Source organism: Tasmannia lanceolata, unplaced genomic scaffold (genome assembly GCF_043159265.1).
Source record: "Tasmannia lanceolata isolate RefF3 unplaced genomic scaffold, GAP_Taslan_0.1 ptg000006l, whole genome shotgun sequence".
In the NCBI taxonomy this organism is placed as follows: domain Eukaryota; kingdom Viridiplantae; phylum Streptophyta; class Magnoliopsida; order Canellales; family Winteraceae; genus Tasmannia; species Tasmannia lanceolata.
Window position 1 is genome coordinate 47,041,482 of NW_027518683.1, and position 18,519 is coordinate 47,060,000.

The window sequence follows — 18,519 nt, forward strand, 5'->3', positions numbered from 1 at the left end:
GATGGCAACTTACCATAGCCTCTCACCACTCACCATAATTTCCAATCTTAAATTAAGGAAAGTAAAATAGTATAAGAAGAGTGATGCACTCCTCCCATTCTTGCACAAAAACGTGGGAATAGAGAGAGAGGGTCACTTTAAAACAAAAAAAAAAAGAGGAAGAAGGGAGAAGAGAAAAAGGGGAAGGGAAAAACCCTAGCCATCTTCAAGCTTTGTAGCATCACAAGTAAGTATAGTGTACATATTTATGTTTTTCTCAAGTTAGGATAAAGCCATTTAATATTGGCTTACCTAATATAATCATATGATATTAATGGATTTGATCATCCAAACCGTTACTGTTGGTCTGAGTCTATGAAACCATAAGAAATTCTTGTCATCTCAACAGACTTGGTGTAAACAGCTAAGTACACTGTAAGTGTTGTCATATTTAATTACTTGTTGCCTGCGTGATATACACTTGCTGTTTTTAATACCTAAAACCAGGACAAGTGCTGCCTATGTGATATTTAAATCTCTTGCTGTTTTAATACCAAAACCAGGACAGCTATAGTGCTGCCTGCGTGATATATACTTGCTGTTTTTAATACCTAAAACCAGGACAAGTGCTGCCTGTGTGATATTTAAATCTCTTGCTGTTTTAATACCAAAACCAGGACAGCTATAGTGTTGCCTGCGTGATATATACTTGCTGTTTTTAATACCTAAAATCAGGACAAGTGCTACCTGTGTGATATTTAAATCTCTTGCTGTTTTAATACCAAAACCAGGACAGCTATAGTGCTGCCTGCGTGATATATACTTGCTGTTTTTAATACCTAAAACCAGGACAAGTGCTGCCTCTGTGATATTTAAATCTCTTGCTGTTTTAATACCAAAACCAGGACAGCTATAGTGCTGCCTGTGTGATATTAACTTGCTATTTTTAATACCTAAAACCGGGACAAGTGCTGCCTGTGTGATACCTACTTGCTGTTTTTAATACCTAAAATCAGGACAGCTATAGTGCTGCCTGTGTGATATTTACTTGCTAATTTTAATACCTAAACCAGGACAGCTATAGTGCTGCATGTCTGGTATTTGTACCTTAGACAGGGCAGCAGTTGTATCGTTGCAGGTACCCTGTTGACCCCAAAGCCAGGGGCTCCTCCCGATAAAGAAAATATGAAAATGATTAAAAGGACCTAGACCAAAATAAGTTGACCTATTTCACTTATTGATTTGCCTACAAGAGCCATCTCGTCCTACTGCGACTATAAGATTAAGGCAGGTGATAGCTAAACTTTGCTCGTATGGCTTTCAAGTTATACAACAAGAATGGTGAAGTATCTAAATCTTTATGTTTTCTAAACTATTCTATGATAAATGAAATTTTGTCTCTTGTATTATATATTGGAAATGGAATCTGATTTCTAATAAAGATTTATCAGTTTAATTGTATTTGTCAAACACATGAAGCAGTTTGGAAATATAAGAAATATCGAAAGAGGAAATGGGAAAGGGTGATGGGAAACCTTGAGTTATCCCCGTAAATAAAAGTTATACAACTTGGGAGAACCGCGCAACTCCAGTTGATGTCGGAATCCTACGGAGACCAAGAGTCCCTAGGCGGTATGATCTATCGTAATAAGTCCCCGCGGAATCGACCGTGTTGGCAAGGGCAACAAGCTAGTGGGAGCTGGAGTGCCCTGGGTTTAAATGAAATTGATATGATAAGAATGTGGTAGATTTATAATTGTTCCAAATGTTATTGAATTATTCTCTTTCAGTTATTAGTACATTTGATCATCATAAATGACTTTTCTATTCAATTGCTGAAGATTTTGGTAAATTATTATTTTGAAAAATTTAAATTGTCTTATCTATAATATGGATCTTGAAATGTTGTTTTAAATTGAATTCTCCTACTGGTTCAGTTTCTATCATCCTGCTGACCCTATTTTCTCCCCAGGGCTAGAGAATTCTAATGAGGGTGCGTTTGCGCACGAGGACGTCTAGGAGCATAGGATGGTGGGAGCAAATAATTAAGGAAGATGATACCCTTCGTCAACCCCTTTGATTTTATTTTAGATTGACTAGTTTGAGACTTTACTTCATTGAATAAATTGGTTTTAAATTCAAGTTATTGTAAGGAGATATTTTGAAATGGAATAAGATCGATGGCTATTAAATTTTCATATATGGTTGGTTAAACAAAAAAAAATATATGGGTATTTTGGCAGGTGTTTGCTTGTAGCGATCCGGTCATGGAAATCGGGTCGTTACAATATATATATATATATATATATATATATAAGGGTTTTGCTAACACTCTTAAGTGCATTGGAAATGATATTTTACACATCTTTTAATAATAAATTTACACAATATGAGTACTTTTATCAAATAGTGTGTAAGATGATTGTAAAAAATCATTTCCAATGCATTTTGGGGAAGGAGGTCACCAATGGCATTTAATTATCCGTACTACTATATTTTGATGAGGGCACTCCTCACTTCATTAAAAGTACTATGCACCGCACCATAAGATGATCCAAACCGTCCATTAGTTGGGCCACAGCCTAAATAGGTTGTGCCCCAAAAATCATTTCCATAGGTTGATCCTAATCATCCGATCTATAGAGGATTAGGATCAAACATCTAACATTCAGATCGTTGTAAAACAATTTCCCAACATCATTTACATTAACAAAATTTATGTTGGTTTCCTATCTAATATATGCATTTATTTTTAATAAAAAAAGGAATTCAAAATTCTTTTTGTGGCATGCACGAGCACGTGCGTTATTGGGAAATGGAGTCAATGTTTTGCCATGTCAGTCTATAACTTGGTGTGGGGGCATTGTTAGGTGGATCGCGCTCCTAAGGCTGAGGGCAGGTGAGACAGTGGCAGGCAGGAGATGTAATTGAATGAATGGTGTTGTGATCATTTGAGTGAAACAATTCGGTGAAGGGCTTTGAAGATCGGTCACGGTGAAAGCCCGTGATAGTCGAATAGCTATGATGAAGGGTTGTGATGACCTCTATAAGATCAGTTCCTCCTTCCCCAATTTGATTCATTCAATTTGCAGTTACACATATCGACTGCCACTGTCACACAACGATTTCGTTGTTGGAATAAGATCAAAGCCCTTCCTCTCCATCTATCATTTTCATCTTTCTTTTCTATTTACTGATCTTATATTTCATCTCTGTAAATCTATCAAAGGATGGTACCACCCGCTCATGACTTCACGTAAAATGGGTTTGGCGAGGTGGAAAAGTTATTTGATCCAAATAGTAGCCTCTCGGTCTCTAATTCAGTAGGTAAGAGCGTGAAGACTTTGTTTCTCAAAAATTAAGATCGTGGGTTCGATCCCAGCTTACCTGCCCAAAAAAATACATGTAAAAAATCTACCATGACAATATTTTTCTCTTAACTACTATCGGTCAACCATACAATGGCATTTAATTTTCGGGTCCTTGAAGATTATGCATATGTAATGATGTAAAATCGAGACCGTTGATCTTTTACTCCATTATGATGTGATCCATATGATGGTTGCACGGTTCCACCATGGCATGCTTTTAATGTAGAGAAAAGTACAGAATGTGGGCTCAAGTTTTGAGAAATTATGGATTTCGGGCACCTTTTAAAACAAAAATCAAATACGGGCATTCTTCAAAATCGGGTCGTGAAAAGACCCTCATACCCTTGTGACATCGACATAATTCTCTTTTTTCATTACTGCCTATTAAATTGGCACCATTCACAAGGCTTCTTTTGGTTCATTTGAATGTGTATTTGAAACGACAAAACCTTGTGTTCATTTCTATCTTGGCCGTCGGAAATAACTAGAGACAGATGGATGCTTGACATATGTTGAAAATTTTTTTGGAACGCTGACATCCCAAAGTCAATCATTTTCTTTTCTCACTTCTCTTTTGGCTTAGAACGATAACGTTATTGAATACGTCTTTTTTGGCTTAGAATCTTTTCACTTCTCTTTTGGTCCTCACTTTCTATTTTCCTAATCCTATCTTGTAAAAATCTTCATAAAAGTGGGTCCAAATTTTCTTGTAGTAGAGGAACCCAAATATGCCAAAAAGCTCAGATTTCATAGAACATGAAAGGCGATGCCCTTGAATTTTTTTTACCGAAGATAGAAGGGACTTAGAGGGTCCGGGAACCGGTCCCGGTTGGCGAAATATCGGCCAAAAAACAGCTGAACCGCCCCAGAGTGGGCAAACCGGTTCGGTCAAACCCGGTTTGACCAAGACATGGACCGCGTCACTATTCCTATATGCAATTAAAAGTTTTACTAAATAATGGTGATGTCTTTCCAAATTACCATTCAATAGTTATTCTCCAAAAAAAACCAACATTGTAATTCATTACATTAAAGTTTTGAAAACTACCCATCATCTAGTTAAAAAATATCAGAACTACTTATGAATACCAGTAGTCGTCTTCTCTGACAATGAGTTTTCAAAACTAGTAAATTAGCCTGATATTTACAGAATTGCCATTCATTTTCAACAGGTTCATTCTCCCTATCTGACCATCGGATCCTTGTGAGAATTTAGGGGATGGATCTTCGGTCGGAGATGAATAATATGGTACAGGCTAATCGCCGGAAAAGTTCACCAGTCGCCGGCTGGAATTACTTTTCTGGCGAGGCGCAAAATTGGTATTTTTTTTCATTGAAACTCAAATTTTCTTTGATTCCAAAGCCTACAACCTTAGCTTCGATACCAAATGTTATTCTAAACATTAACTTAATGATCTCTTTGGATCTTGAGCAATGAAAATCAAAGAAAAACTTGAATTTAATGAGATGGGTTTGATGTACCTTTCACCATGACCACCACTTTGAAGCTTGAAATCCAACGAGTTTTCGATCTTTTCTAAGTACAATGAAGGCCTAGAAACGCCCCTTGTTCTTCTCTTACCTTGCACATCAATAGGTCTATGGGAAACCTCTCAAAAGTGAACTCTCTCTCTCTCTCTCTCTCTCTCTCTCTCTCTCTCTCTCTTAATGAGTTTTAGTGGTGTGGTGTGTGGCAAGAGGGACCAAGGGTCTCTTTTATAAGCAAAAGCTCCCATAGAGCTTTCCTAGAATGCCCAAATTCGTTTGACAATTAAACTCTAAATAGAAAGTGATATTTGAGCTTAGTTTCCTTCACCAAACATTTCCAAAGTTAAGGAATAACCCTATAAACATGAAAGGTTTCTAAACATGCAAGGCCATACTCAAATTAGCAAGCCTAAACATAGTAATCCTTGTCTTTTAGGGATTCTATCAAGTTTAGAAACTCTAGACTTTTTAGAAACTTTCCAACAAGGGATTGTTGTGAGCTAAGGACGGATATGCGCACCCGAGAAGTATTTACAGAAGAGAATGAGCCTGGTCAATCTGGGTGGCTTGTGCATCTGATGGCCACTCGATCTCTTTTGAGTGCGGGGTTCCCTTTAGTATGGAGATTCTGAATTGCTAGGCGTGATGTGACGGTGATGTGGCACCGTGTATATTGCTAGAAACGACGGCGTTGCAGGCCATGTGTGTACGATCCTAGAGAATGATGTGACGAGATGAGGGTCTGTTTCTTGTGGGGGTGATAGATTTTCGGCTAAGAGGTGTAGGATCTTGTGCGATGGAGGTGGGATCTAATACGAATGCTGGCAGTGACAGTGTTGGATAGTGACAAGACGTTGTCTGGTCACTCTGGGAGATCACGGTGTGTGCTCGGGGAATTCTCACTCGGGGGAGGGGTGTTACGGTCCTAAGTGGGGGCCCGCCTAGGTATGGGACTGGGTGGGTACCTTACCGAAATGCCAAAAACTCCAGAGCTTATGGAACGCGTTAGGCAAGGCCCTTTAAACCTGTCCCATACCAGGCTGAGTCCCCACCCAGTCCCATACCTAGGCGGGCCCCCACTTAAGACCGTAACGTACCACCACGCTTTCGCACCCGCCATCCTCGGCGGCCCACTCTGTGACGGCTTTCACTCTGGCCTTTTTTCCAGGTAGCCTTTTTCACAGGTCGCCTCTTCCTTGACTCGAACACGGGACATGGTAGCTGCTTTGATACCAAATGTTAGGTACCTTACCGATACGTTAAAAGCTCCAGAGCTGATGGAACGCATTAGGCAAGGCCCTTTAAACCTATCCCATACCAGGCTGGGTCCCACCCAGTCCCATACCTAGGCGGGCCCCCACTTAGGACCATAACAAGGGGTTTTAAGTGAAGCTTCGGATTGAGGCCGCTCATATTGGCTTGGCTAGGTATTTTATGATGTCGCCAAGTTTAATTTTCCCCTGACATTATGAAAAGCCTGTTTTGAAGACCATGTAATTCTCCCAAAAAGTGGCAATGGGAAATTTGACTAGTCAGCCTAATTAGGGAAAACTTTTCTTTTCATTCCAAGCGGCCGACAGATTTGACCAGTCAAATTATTGTGTGAAGGGAAAACTTATCTCTTCATTCCAAGCGGTCGACATATTTGACTAGTCAAATTATTGTGTGAATGGAATCTCGTTCCTGATAATCTATCCTTATTTTCCACATCATTTTTTGAGCTACATGAGCCACCCATTTTACATCAAATATATTGGAGGGTTAAAATCATCTTGTGAAGAAGATTTTTGGGATATTGTCTAATTTATTGCAACGATAAACAAATGAGTATTTTATATCATACAAATAGTGGCCCCACTACTATAAGGATAAACAGATGAATATTTTATGGTCTATTTAAGATCCTTAGAGGAGAAGGTATGGCGATGATGTTTGTAACCCCGGTTTTTGATGCACTGATTGGAGCTTTGATGGCATCGGCAATAGAAGAAATGAAATCAATATGAGGTGTTGAGGAAGAGCTGGAAAAGTTAAGAGCGTGAGGACTTTGTTTCTCAAAAATTAAAATCGTGTTCGATCCCAGCTTACCTACCCAAAAAAAAATACGTGTAAAAAATCTATCATGACAGTATTTTTTTCTTAACCATTGATGGTAAAGAGAAATATGGGAGATAGACACATGGGAGTCGATTTAAGATATATGGGAGTCGTTTTTTCACTGCACGTGTTAATTACTTTGTTGCAGAAGCTCTGATTAAAGTTGATGCTTCTTCTCTCACTTAATTAGTTTCTCCGTAGTGGCCCCACATGGCATGCTTTAAATTAATGTAAAGACTTTTGTAGGCGGAACAATAAATGAGGCATATAGATGAAGGGCTGAGATTATCCGATTGTCGTTGTCCACACTCAACATCCACCGACAAATCTGACTAACCCGCGTGGGCTTCATCACTTTTGATTAAACTTGATTCTTCTTCTTCTCTCTCTCTCTCTCTTCATTATTTTCTCCGTCTCTACTGAGTCTGAGACGTCTGGTTCGGATTTTCTTTTTTGGTAGAGTATGGCAGAAATTGCAAAAGTATTTGTATCCCCTGTTCTTGATGCACTGTCTGGCAATCTGAAGGAATCGGCATTACAAGAAATTAAATCAATATGGGGTTTTGGTGTTGAGGAGGAGCTTGAAAAGTTAGAGAGCACAGTGACATTTATTCAAGACGTGGTTGAAGATGCTGAGGAAAAGCAAGTTAGTTCTAAGGCTGTGCGAAAATGGCTTGGAAAGCTCAAGAATATTGCTTACGATGCTGATGACTTATTCGATGATGTTGCCACTGAAGCTCGACGATCTTCTTTGATGTGCGAAATTCAGCCAAGCAAGAGGCAGAAGGTAGTCCACTCCATCTCCTCTTTTTCCAGTTCTAATAACCCACTTTTATACAAACGTGGCATAGCACGTAAGATGAGGGAGATTAGAGAGAGGTTCGATGTGGTGGCAAATGAACTTCGATACCTCAATCTCCATAAGACAGATGGAGGGAGGCCTCTCCAAAGAGAAACTAGCTCTTTCATAGACGAATCTCATGTTATTGGTAGACAAGTCGACAAAGACAAAATTATACAATTGTTGGTATCATCATCATCATCAGATGATGATAAATTGTACACTGTTATTCCAATAGTTGGCATGGGTGGGCTTGGGAAGACTACTCTTGCTCAATTCGTCTACAATGATCAGAGGGTAAAGACGCATTTTGGGCTAAGAGCGTGGGCTTGTGTGTCTGACGATTTTAATCTATTGCAAATAACAAAGGCACTTATTGAATCTGCTGGAAGCAAGTGTGATCTCTCATACCTGGATGCCGCTCAACGTCACCTCGAAGAGAAACTCAACGGTCAGAAATTTTTAGTTGTTCTCGATGACGTGTGGGGTGAAAATCAATTTCATACTCATTGGGACTGTCTACTCGCTCCCTTTGGAGTTGGAGCGAAAGGAAGTAAAATTATCATGACTACACGAGATGAAAGGGTTGCAAGGACGATGGCCACAATTCCTTCCCACGATTTGCAGGGTTTACCAGATGATGATTGTTGGGAATTGTTTACTCGGCGTGCATTTGCGGGACGGATTTCAAATGCCCATCCGGAACTGGAGGAAATTGGTAGGCAAATCGTGAAAAAGTGCAATGGTCTTCCTTTAGCAGTAAAGACATTGGGGGGCAACATGTCTTCTAAAAGGAATGTGAGTGAGTGGGAAAGCATCTTGACAAGCGAAATATGGAAGGATGATAAAAGTGATATATTACCCGCTTTAAGATTGAGCTATCGTTACCTGCCAACCAATCGAAAGCAGTGTTTTGCCTACTCTGCCGCATTTCCTAAAGATCACGAGTTTGAGAAGGATGTGTTGGTCCGACAGTGGATGGCTGCGGGCTTCATTCAACCCAAAGGAAGCACTCTCCTAGAAGATATTGGTGCTGAGATATTTGATGATTTATTACTAAAGTCTTTCTTTCAATATTCTCATCATTACCATCGGGAGACTTCATTATACGTGATGCATGATCTCATGCATGATCTAGCAGAATCTATCTCAGGTGATGAATGTTTTAGAATGGAACATGGTACGTCACGAACCATCCCTGAAATGGCGCATCATTTATCATGGATTGACATCAAAGAGGGTTCAATGTCTTTGGAGGCCTTGAAGAAATTTAAGAGATTGCGCACTTTACGACTGAAGGCTCCATCTTCCATTGACAACCAGATTCTCAATGATGCATTGATGGAGTTGAGATGCCTGCGTGTATTGGATTTGAGTGGATCTGCAATCAACAAGTTGCCGGATTTGATTGGCCATTTGAAACATCTACGCTACCTTAATGTCTCTGGCACGGAGATACGTTGGTTGCCTGAATCAGTAACTAGTCTCTGTAATTTACAAACTCTAGGTCTGGGATTTGGAAGTCTTGAAGGGCTGGCCAAAGGTATCACGAATCTAGTTAATCTACGACATATTGCTCTAGTTTATGGCCGCTGGGACTCGATTTCTGTGCCAGGAATTGGAAAATTAACTTCGCTCCAAACATTGGAGCAATTCAAGGGGTGTAAAGAGAGTGGTTGTCAGATAGGAGAGTTGAAGAACATGAACATTAAAGGAAGACTTCAGATTACGGGTCTCGAGGACGTGCAAAACATAGAGGAGGCGAAAGAAGCCAACTTGAAAGATAAGAAATACCTTAATGAGTTGAGTTTGGAATGGGTCCGAGATGACAGTTCACAAGATGGAAGAGTCAATGATGATGGGGTATTGAAAGGCCTCCAACCCCATGCCAACCTAAAAAACTTAGGTATAATATCCTACGGCGGTGTCAGTTTTCCAAGTTGGATGTCACATCTCTCCAATCTGACTCACCTTACTGTTCAGGATTGTAGAAATTGCGAGCAGGTGTCTTTGCAAGATCTAACCTCTCTCCAAGATTTGGGAATTTCTAACTGTCCACGACTAAAGTCCTTGGGATATGGAGAGGGGGGGCTTCCCACCACGCTCAAATCTCTACAAATTGACGGATGTCCTAATCTCGAGTCCACGCCTACTCGGCTGGAAAACCTCACTTCCCTTGTAGAGTTATCCATTGCTACTCAACTCCCGCTTTTCTCGAAAGAGTCAGCACTGCCCATGACAATTCAAGACATTACAATAGTTTCATGTGACAATCTCAAGTCCTTGCCCAAGGGAATGCAAAGCCTCACCTCTCTCAGCTATTTGGTCATCAATAGTTGTCCTCAACTCTTTTCGTTGTTCCCTGATGATAAAAACAATGAGTATGGGTTGCCCACCTCTCTCGTCCGTCTTTTCGTCTTGAATTGCAAAAATCTCAAGTCCTTACCCAATCGGATGCAAAACCTCACATCCCTCAAGTCATTAGCTATTAGTTACTGTCCTGAAATATCATCCTTGCCAGAAGGTGGCCTCCCCACCACACTTGAATATTTGTTTATTATCGAATGTCCTAAATTGACGGAACGATGTCAAAAGAACAGCGGCCAAGATTGGCCCAAGATACTACACATCCCCAATATTGACTGCAGATAATCGTCATCTAGACAAAGGTGCGACCTCTTTCCCTGTTTAAACATTTTCTACCATTGCATTATTATTATTATTAATTAATTAAATCTCCATGATTTTAAGAAAAATTAAAGAAAGTAAGCAAGGACTATCCTTCTGTACAAAACACGGCAGATGTAGAAACATGAACGGAGGAATCTAAGAAAAACGATGGGGTTTCGATTTTTGGATTAAAGGACCGTATGAAGATTAAAGGATGGATTGTTGGATTACTCTCAGTTCCTCTACCTCACCATCCACAACCACGACAGGTAAACAAAATTAATAATTTGTTTTTTTTCATTAACACAAAATTGGATCATGTCTGTCTGCTTTTGTTTGTTCTTCATGTTTTTTTTTTTTTTTCTTGTAATATTCTGAAGATTTTCTATTTAACTCTGGAATCATTAAAAATGATTTCTCTATTTTTAAGTAAGTTTCAGAAAAATAAGAACCAGGATTCTAACCAGTACCGTGTTGGATTGTATATGCTCTCTGTTTTAGAACTAATATTTTCCAAAAAAGATGAATGTTGAAATGAAGAGCGCCCTTACAAAAATAAAGGAAAAGGGCGCTCCCATTGGATCCATTTTGCAAAAAACGTATTTATTATGGCATTGAAAAAGGCAAAATTAAAGGAATCATAAATGCTTATAAACGAGTTTTTGCGAGACTGGACAACGTTAGAGGTTATCTTGCGGTGGAGATCAGGATTCTTGGGATTTTTGTATGAAGATTGACCTTCCCACTTATTGAATATTTCCTAGATTGGTTGGCAGAGGTCGAGCGATTTTTTTATTATATGGGGATTCCCGATGAGAAGAGGGTTAAGCTTGCAGCCTACAAGCTTAAGGGAAGCTTAAGGGAAGCTTAAGGGTGGAGCATCGGCATGGTGGAATCAGTTACAACTTTCCCGAACACGACAAAGAAAGGCACCCTTGCAAATGTGGACGAATGCGACAAAATAAGGTGGCCTGGTGCACGAGGCCCTACCATTGTGGGTTCTAGGGAGGGCTAGATTACGTGATCAACGGGTCACATTGGAGCAACCTTACTGTTGCGCCAATGGAGGAACACGACAAAATTAATTTTAATTTTGTGTTCTCCCAAAGCTTGCCATAGGACTTCACATGCGTATGAAAACTTGTCTCTAAATAATGAGAAGGTAACAAGACCCAAAATTTACAGCCTTTTGTTCTTATACATTTCTCTTTACCAGCATTGTGGGACTAGAAGTTTCAATGCTCTTCTGACCAAATCTTTCTTTACTTAATATTGTTATCCTTTGAAAGTAAAATAACACTAATAACTGAGTCATTCGTCTTAGATGTTGAAAATCAAACCTAAGCAGTTCAAAAACCTGGACTTGAATTTATATAAATAGGTGTTTAGCTTTATTTTGGGACAATTTTGCATCTACATTTTTAACCAAGAACATTACACAAATTAATTATCTAAAAATGAAATGAGGGAATTTTTCACAAAATAGATATGTTTATCTTTTTATTTTGACCCAACAGCTCCCATTGGTAGAAACAATGGGAACCAACTACTAACTACATAGGCCATTGACCACAGTTGTAAAATATCACTATTTTAATTTCGGTATTTTAAACTAACTTGATATATCAGAGCTTTAAATATCACAATATATTGTCCTAGATACTATATTGTCTTATGTATCATGATATTTTAAAGATCACCCATATATGTAGGTAAATCTGACATTCGCCCCCTTTTATTCCTGGACCTCCTCTTTTGGCATAAAAAGAGTAGTTATAAATACTTGAGGGTGGCTCGGAGAGGAAAGGGGGAGAATATGTAGGGTCTCGTATTATTAGAGCCTCAATGAAATGATGTGGGGTTCAATAGTTTGACACGTGCGGGTCGCAATGCTTCCACCAATTATGGTTGCAAATTCCCCCCCTTGGGTTTGGTCAGGCACAACAGGCCCAATTTCTCAATGGGTCAAAAATGTGGCGCTACAAGAATCAGGCCTACACTTAAAGCCCACACTCGACCTAGACAGTCGGCCTCTCTTTCAGATCTACCACCAACATCTTTTCATCCCTCTCGATATAAAATGTAAGACACTCATGATTCTCGAGTTTTTATAGAAGTAGAAGAGTTCAAATTTTCATGAAAAGGAAAGGTTCATCAGGCCCAGTCAATTAATTAAAGAGGTCATTATACCTAGATCGCTAATTAATATCATCACTGTTGTCTCCAAATCATTCCCATAAATAGAATTATGCAACAATGTGTTTCCTAAAACAAATAGCTATTAAGGATGAAGATGTTTATGCTATACAAATGGCAAAGATAATCCCATAGCTGGCCACGTGTGTGTGTGTGTGTGTGTGTGTGTGTGTGAGAGAGAGAGAGAGAGAGAGAGAGAGAGAGAGAGAGAGAGCACCTTTCTCCGTTTTTTCCCCCACCTAATCAACCAGGCAAAATGGGGTTAGAAAGTAGTGAAGATGTTGGCATGCCACCTTTTCTAACCCCCCAATATAACAGAGACCACCACCCTCTATACATGACTTTTACTTTACTCCTACTCAATGGTAAAAATTACCTCACAAAACTTCTTTAATTTCTCATCATTCTATTCCACCCCAACATGTTTTTTTATTTTTTATTTTAAAAACATCACTCACATGTTATTAATCACTCAATCTCTTTATATTTCAAAATAGAAGCTCTCCCCTCACACTGCCTGAATTTTCTACTCACAGTGATATGCTTTTCACACAAGCTATTAATGAAACCATCGAAAGTGAAACTTCCCCTCTCTATCATGGCTGTCATAGTTTGCACCTTCGCCTTTGCCGGTTTCATCTACACAGAAGATATTTGCGCACTCACTTGCACCTCCATTCTCAAGCTTACACCTTGTTCTAAACAAGATCTGATAAGTGAGGTTACAACAGGTAATTATACTTAGCCACTTTTGCTACTTGACTAATATTTTGAGATTTTGACATGAACTATTTGAATGTTGTGTAGAGGAGAAAGTGGATTCCTCTGTAGAAGAGGACTTTGTTGTAGAAAAGATGGAGTTCGATGCAGATAAGTGCAATGTTGTAAAGGGGAAGTGGGTGTTCAACAGTTCAACAAGCCTTTGTATTCAGAGCAGAATTGTCCGTATTTGGATTGACAAGCAGGGGCGGAGCTACATGTAGCTTAAGGGGGGGCAGCTGCCCTCTTGAGTTGGGCCAAACTCCTTTATAGGCCCAACTCAATCGGGCCCAGCCTTATGTATAACCTGTCTCCCTTGTGTATAACGCCCCCCTTATGTATAACCTGCCCCCCTTATCTATAAATCCTGGCTCCGCCACTGTTGACAAGTATCTTGTGTAAAGAATGGAAGGCTGGACAATGATTATCAGCTTTGGGAATGGCAGACGAACGAATGCAACTTTCCGAGGTTAGCTAGCTCTTGTATAAAATTCTTTCATTCTATCAGTAGTAATATATGTTTAAGTTTACATGATTAAATAACACCAACTCTAACACCTTAAGCTTTTGGAGTGATTGGTTGTTTCACCTGGTAGCAGAGATTTTGCCTCGCGCTAGGTCCTGGATTCAAAACCCAACAACTCCTCGATGTTAAAATCCACCGAACCCAAAAAAAGAGAGGTCACGCATGAGGGGGAGTGTTAAAGTATAAATGATCAAACAACACCAGCTCTAATAACTTTAACCTAATGGAGTAATTGGTAGCTTCACGGTTCCCAAGTTTGGAAGTAGTACAAAACTATAGATTAATGTCAATTTATCTAAGAACCCGACATTTTAAATTGCATGATAGTTCAACATTCATATATACATCATGTACATATCACTTAGTTCCAGAAAAAGCATATACCAACTTCTAAACAAATCTCATTCCCCATTAAAGCGTGGTTTTTATGTTATAATTGAAAACCCATATGTATTGACTTCATCTTCTAGGTTTGATGCGAAAGTCGCCCTAGAAAGACTGAGAGGAAAGAGGCTAATGTTTGTAAGTGATTCACTACAAAGAGGGCAATGGCAATCATTTGTCTGTATGGTACAAGCTCATATACCAGTAGACCAAAATCCTACAAAGACGGCAATGACAATCATTTGTCTGTATGGTACAAGCTCATATACCAGCAGACCAGAATTCCATGAGACACGGTCGATCTTTATCTGTATTCAAAGCCAAGGTACTAACACCCCAATCCTCCACAGATTAACGGCCTCTTTGGATAAAATTCATTTCCATATAATCTTATATGCAAATGGTTTTGAAGTTAAATATGATTATTTGCAAATAATGGTTATCATAGTTTTAGAAATGATATGGTTAATGGCTGCAAAAGAGGCCTTACTGTGCAAATTCTATTAAATTCAAAGTCTTATTCACAAAGAATCAATCTTAGTTGAATCCAAAGAGGCCCAAAATCTCGGATTCCTCTGAATACTAAGCTAATAATGGTTTTATCCAATGCACCCACAGGAGTACAATGCTTCAATTAAATTCTACCGGGCACCTTGTCGAATCCAATTCTGATCTTCATATAATAGGAGACCTAAACATGAGAATACTGAAAGTAGATTCTATCTCCAAGAATGCATAGAACTGGATAGGGATGGATATCCTTGTGTTTAATACTTATGTATGGTGGATAAGTGACTAAAGATAAAGTCGTTGTAAGTTCTCCTAACTCCTACAATTGAGTATAGTTTTTTAAATTTTTTGATGATGCAGCCAAATAGAGTAAGCAATTTAGATGATGCTAATCAATTGCAGCACATCATGACTTTTTTCCATAACTGATTAGTTCTTCAGATTTCTGAGATCATAATGCCTAAACATTCTGAACTAAGTGATCTGTTTTATGTTATAATTATCATTTTTTTTATCAAAATTGATCTCATTATAGCCATTGGAAGATCGATCGAGCACAGGTTTTTCAAATGGAGATGAAGGGATTGAGGAGCGTGAAGCACCGACTGCTTGTAGGATGGGTTTGAAGACATGGGCCAACTGGGTTGATTCTACAGTGACTCCTAATGAGACCAGAGTGTTCTTCTCTAGGACCAAGGTATTTGGAATTGGATATTAAACTTTGATGGAAGTGGTAGATTAAATCTGGACATTTCTCATCCTTGAACAAGAACTTTCCTAAAGTAAACCAGAATTTTTATTGACTCCAGTGAGCCGAGGAAGTTTATGATTAACTCAGTTGGGCCAAAAACCGAATAAACCTGGGCGAGTCAATGATTGATTCAAAGTTTTTTAATAGTGGTTCCAGTGTTTTGAACCCTCGTGAAGTTCTTTGTTGTTCGTGATGGGGAAACCGTTGCCACTGTAACTTAGTCATTATGTATTTGCACATCTTGGCTTTACTTTCCATTTTGGACCGAGGGTTATATCTGACTCCCAAAATTATGTCAAGTGTTGTTACATGCATGCTTCCCTAATCCTCGATGTCTATCAAATGGCTATATGGGTCTTATCTTTTTTATTTCCGTTTAAGTTGAAGGGTGTTTCTACTTTCTACATTGATCTTATGGTGTTCTCATTGTTGAAAATTTGGTTGTCGCTATTGAAAAAAATGTAGGAAATCAACTATGTAAAATATCCGTAGTGAACAAGATCTGATGTTTCTTTTTTATCTAAAAGCCCTAGTCTGACTTGTCATATTGTTCATTATACAATTTGAGATTGTTTCATGTATATTTTGACATTGGAATATCATTTGTTCTTACCAGTTACCAGCATCACAGCTTGAAAATGCATTGAACCAACCAAACATCCGATCATCATTACCGAGGTTCTTGCGGACCCACCATAGGATGATCCAAACTGTCCATTAGATGGGCCACAGCCTAAATAGGTGTGCCTCAAAAATCATTTCCATAGGTTAATCCTAACCCTCCGATCTATAAAGAGTTAGGATCAACCCTCTAACATTCATATCGGAGTGTTAGGATTAACCAATGGAAATGATTTTTGGGGCACAATCTATTTAGGCTGTGGCCCATCTAATGGACGGTTTGGATAATCCTGTGCGGTCCATACTGTACTTTTAATAAAGTGAGGAGTGCCCTCATCAAAATATAGTAGTGCGATAACATTTCACTTTTTAATACTTCAATTGTTTTCTAAAATATCTCCGTTTTTAATGAATAGTGTACTTGTCTATCTTACCCATCCACAGAAAAACGAAATCTTTCGATCCCTTTTTAGTTCTAATATCATCCTATTTGGCACAATTCTCCACGACTCCCACATTCCAAAAAAGGCCAAAAAAACATAGAACAAAGATAAAGACCGTTGTTCCCCTCTTCTTTCTATTTCTTCTTTTCAGTTTCTTTCCCCCCCTAAAAAAACGAAGAAAACGGATAAAGGATTGGAGGTGAGATGCTGGAGATTTGCACATTAAGATTTTATATTCTTAGATTTCGTAAGGTTTTCACCCTCATGCAATTTAGGGGAGATTGATGATTTTTTTTTTTTGTGGGTATTTATTGCAGGATTGTGGGAATTCATAAAAAGGGCACTCCTCCTGATTTAACTCTTGCTCACTTTTTCTTGAATCATAGAGATTAAAAAAAAGCAAGTCAAAAGTGTAGAGAGATGCAGCGATTATTTGCAATTAGGTCTATGTCTGGCCTCCTACGAAAGCGGAGTCACTACCATTTCTCAACCTCTTTCCTCTTCGATGACACCCAGAAACAGGTAATTCTTTTCTCCTTTTCTGTTGGTTTAGAAGATAGTTCTAAAAGAAATAGATTTCCAACCCATTGTATTGTTGCTGAGAGTCCTTTCATTTTTTTTCCACTTTTCTAATTGCTGTTTGTTGTTTTTTCTTTGGGAATTTTAAGGACCTCTAACAGCCCATTAGAATAGACTTATTAACCGTATGCTTTTTCATGCACAGGGTTTTTTACTAGTATATATATAGTAAAATGATTTCAGCACAACTATGTTTTGATACATGTGCTCATATATCTTGTCTTGTAGCATTTAACTGTCATGTAATTGTGACACCATTTCATTCATTCCAACATGAAAAATTACGTGCTACAATTAACAGTAAAAACATACAGACTCATGCAAATAATGCAATTTAGTGTAGTCACAATTCGCAAAAGGCTAAGGAAGTTCAGAAAAAGAAAAAATAAACTTCCTCTCCAATGCAAACAAACAAAGAGGACCTAAATCACTGAAATATCTTCCCAGAAAACTATCTTCAAGATTAAAAACAGTAAGAAACTACTAAACTCCAAGTTACTAAAATCGAACAGGAAAAAAGAAGAATAGAAGATTAGGAAAAAAATGAACGAGCAGGAAAAAAAGAAGAAAATCAGAAAAAAATTAAAAGAGAATCCAAGGATTCTAACAGTTAGTGCAGGTTATCGGCAAACGATTGAAAAAAAGCAGATTCATGTCGATATCACCTAGACATTTCCACACAAGATTGATGCATCAAAGAAAACCAAAGAAGGAAAAATCAAGGAGATTGTGTGATTCGATGAACCTTCAAAATTTCTCCAAAATTAAACACATCAATCGAAGAAGAAAATGGATGAAACTAACCAAATACGGGATCAAACCCCGCAAATTTCATAATTTCAGCAGAAACCCAAGTGTTCGCGCTATGTGGAATAAAGTCATGACAATACGATAAATTGGTGAGAAACGGTCATGATCAGAGATGTAAACAGAGACAAAATAAGGAACCTATATTTCAAAATGAAGCAAAATGGAAGATCTGGCACTCAAAAGCAGAAATAGAGAAAGAAAAATACCTCAATTTGAGGTGCGTACATGCAGGTGAGTAGAGAAAGAAAGAGATGAAATCAGAGGTACCCAGGATGAGAGAGTTAAACTTAGAGGATGAGAAAATGGTTGTTGGTAAAGATGGTCCAGTTTTCCCTTAGCAGAGTGAAATCTGAGAGCTATGTAGTATCACTTCTGGACGACATCACAGGAGTTCATAGAAAGAGAGAGTGGATGAAGATGAAAAATGGATTGTGTGGAAGAAGGGAAGAGGGAGGAGGTAAAGAGAGGTAGAGAGAGAGAAAGAGACATAGAGG

General features: G+C 38.6%; 1 protein-coding gene across 19 annotated transcripts in view; it reads left to right on the top strand.

Annotated features, from left to right (window-relative positions):
* The first annotated feature begins 7,283 nt into the window (after positions 1-7,283).
* The window catches only part of LOC143880397 (putative disease resistance protein RGA3), an 18,036-nt gene continuing 6,800 nt past the window's right edge, over positions 7,284-18,519 (top strand). For 5 of the 19 annotated variants that reach the window (XM_077383345.1, XM_077383338.1, XM_077383342.1 and 2 more), the window contains exons 1-8: positions 7,285-10,445; positions 10,579-10,715; positions 13,179-13,373; positions 13,450-13,870; positions 14,398-14,636; positions 14,930-15,123; positions 15,357-15,518; positions 16,954-17,158. In XM_077383345.1, the coding sequence (XP_077239460.1) occupies positions 7,399-10,428 (3,030 nt within the window). In that variant the 5' untranslated portion in view covers positions 7,285-7,398 and the 3' untranslated portion in view covers positions 10,429-10,445; positions 10,579-10,715; positions 13,179-13,373; ... (3 more) ...; positions 15,357-15,518; positions 16,954-17,158. Of the gene's footprint in view, positions 10,446-10,527; positions 10,716-13,178; positions 13,374-13,449; positions 13,871-14,397; positions 14,637-14,929; positions 15,124-15,356; positions 15,519-16,953; positions 17,159-18,519 lie in introns of those variants that run through there. The other 14 variants (XM_077383340.1, XM_077383339.1, XM_077383343.1 and 11 more) reach the window with 14 other exon arrangements.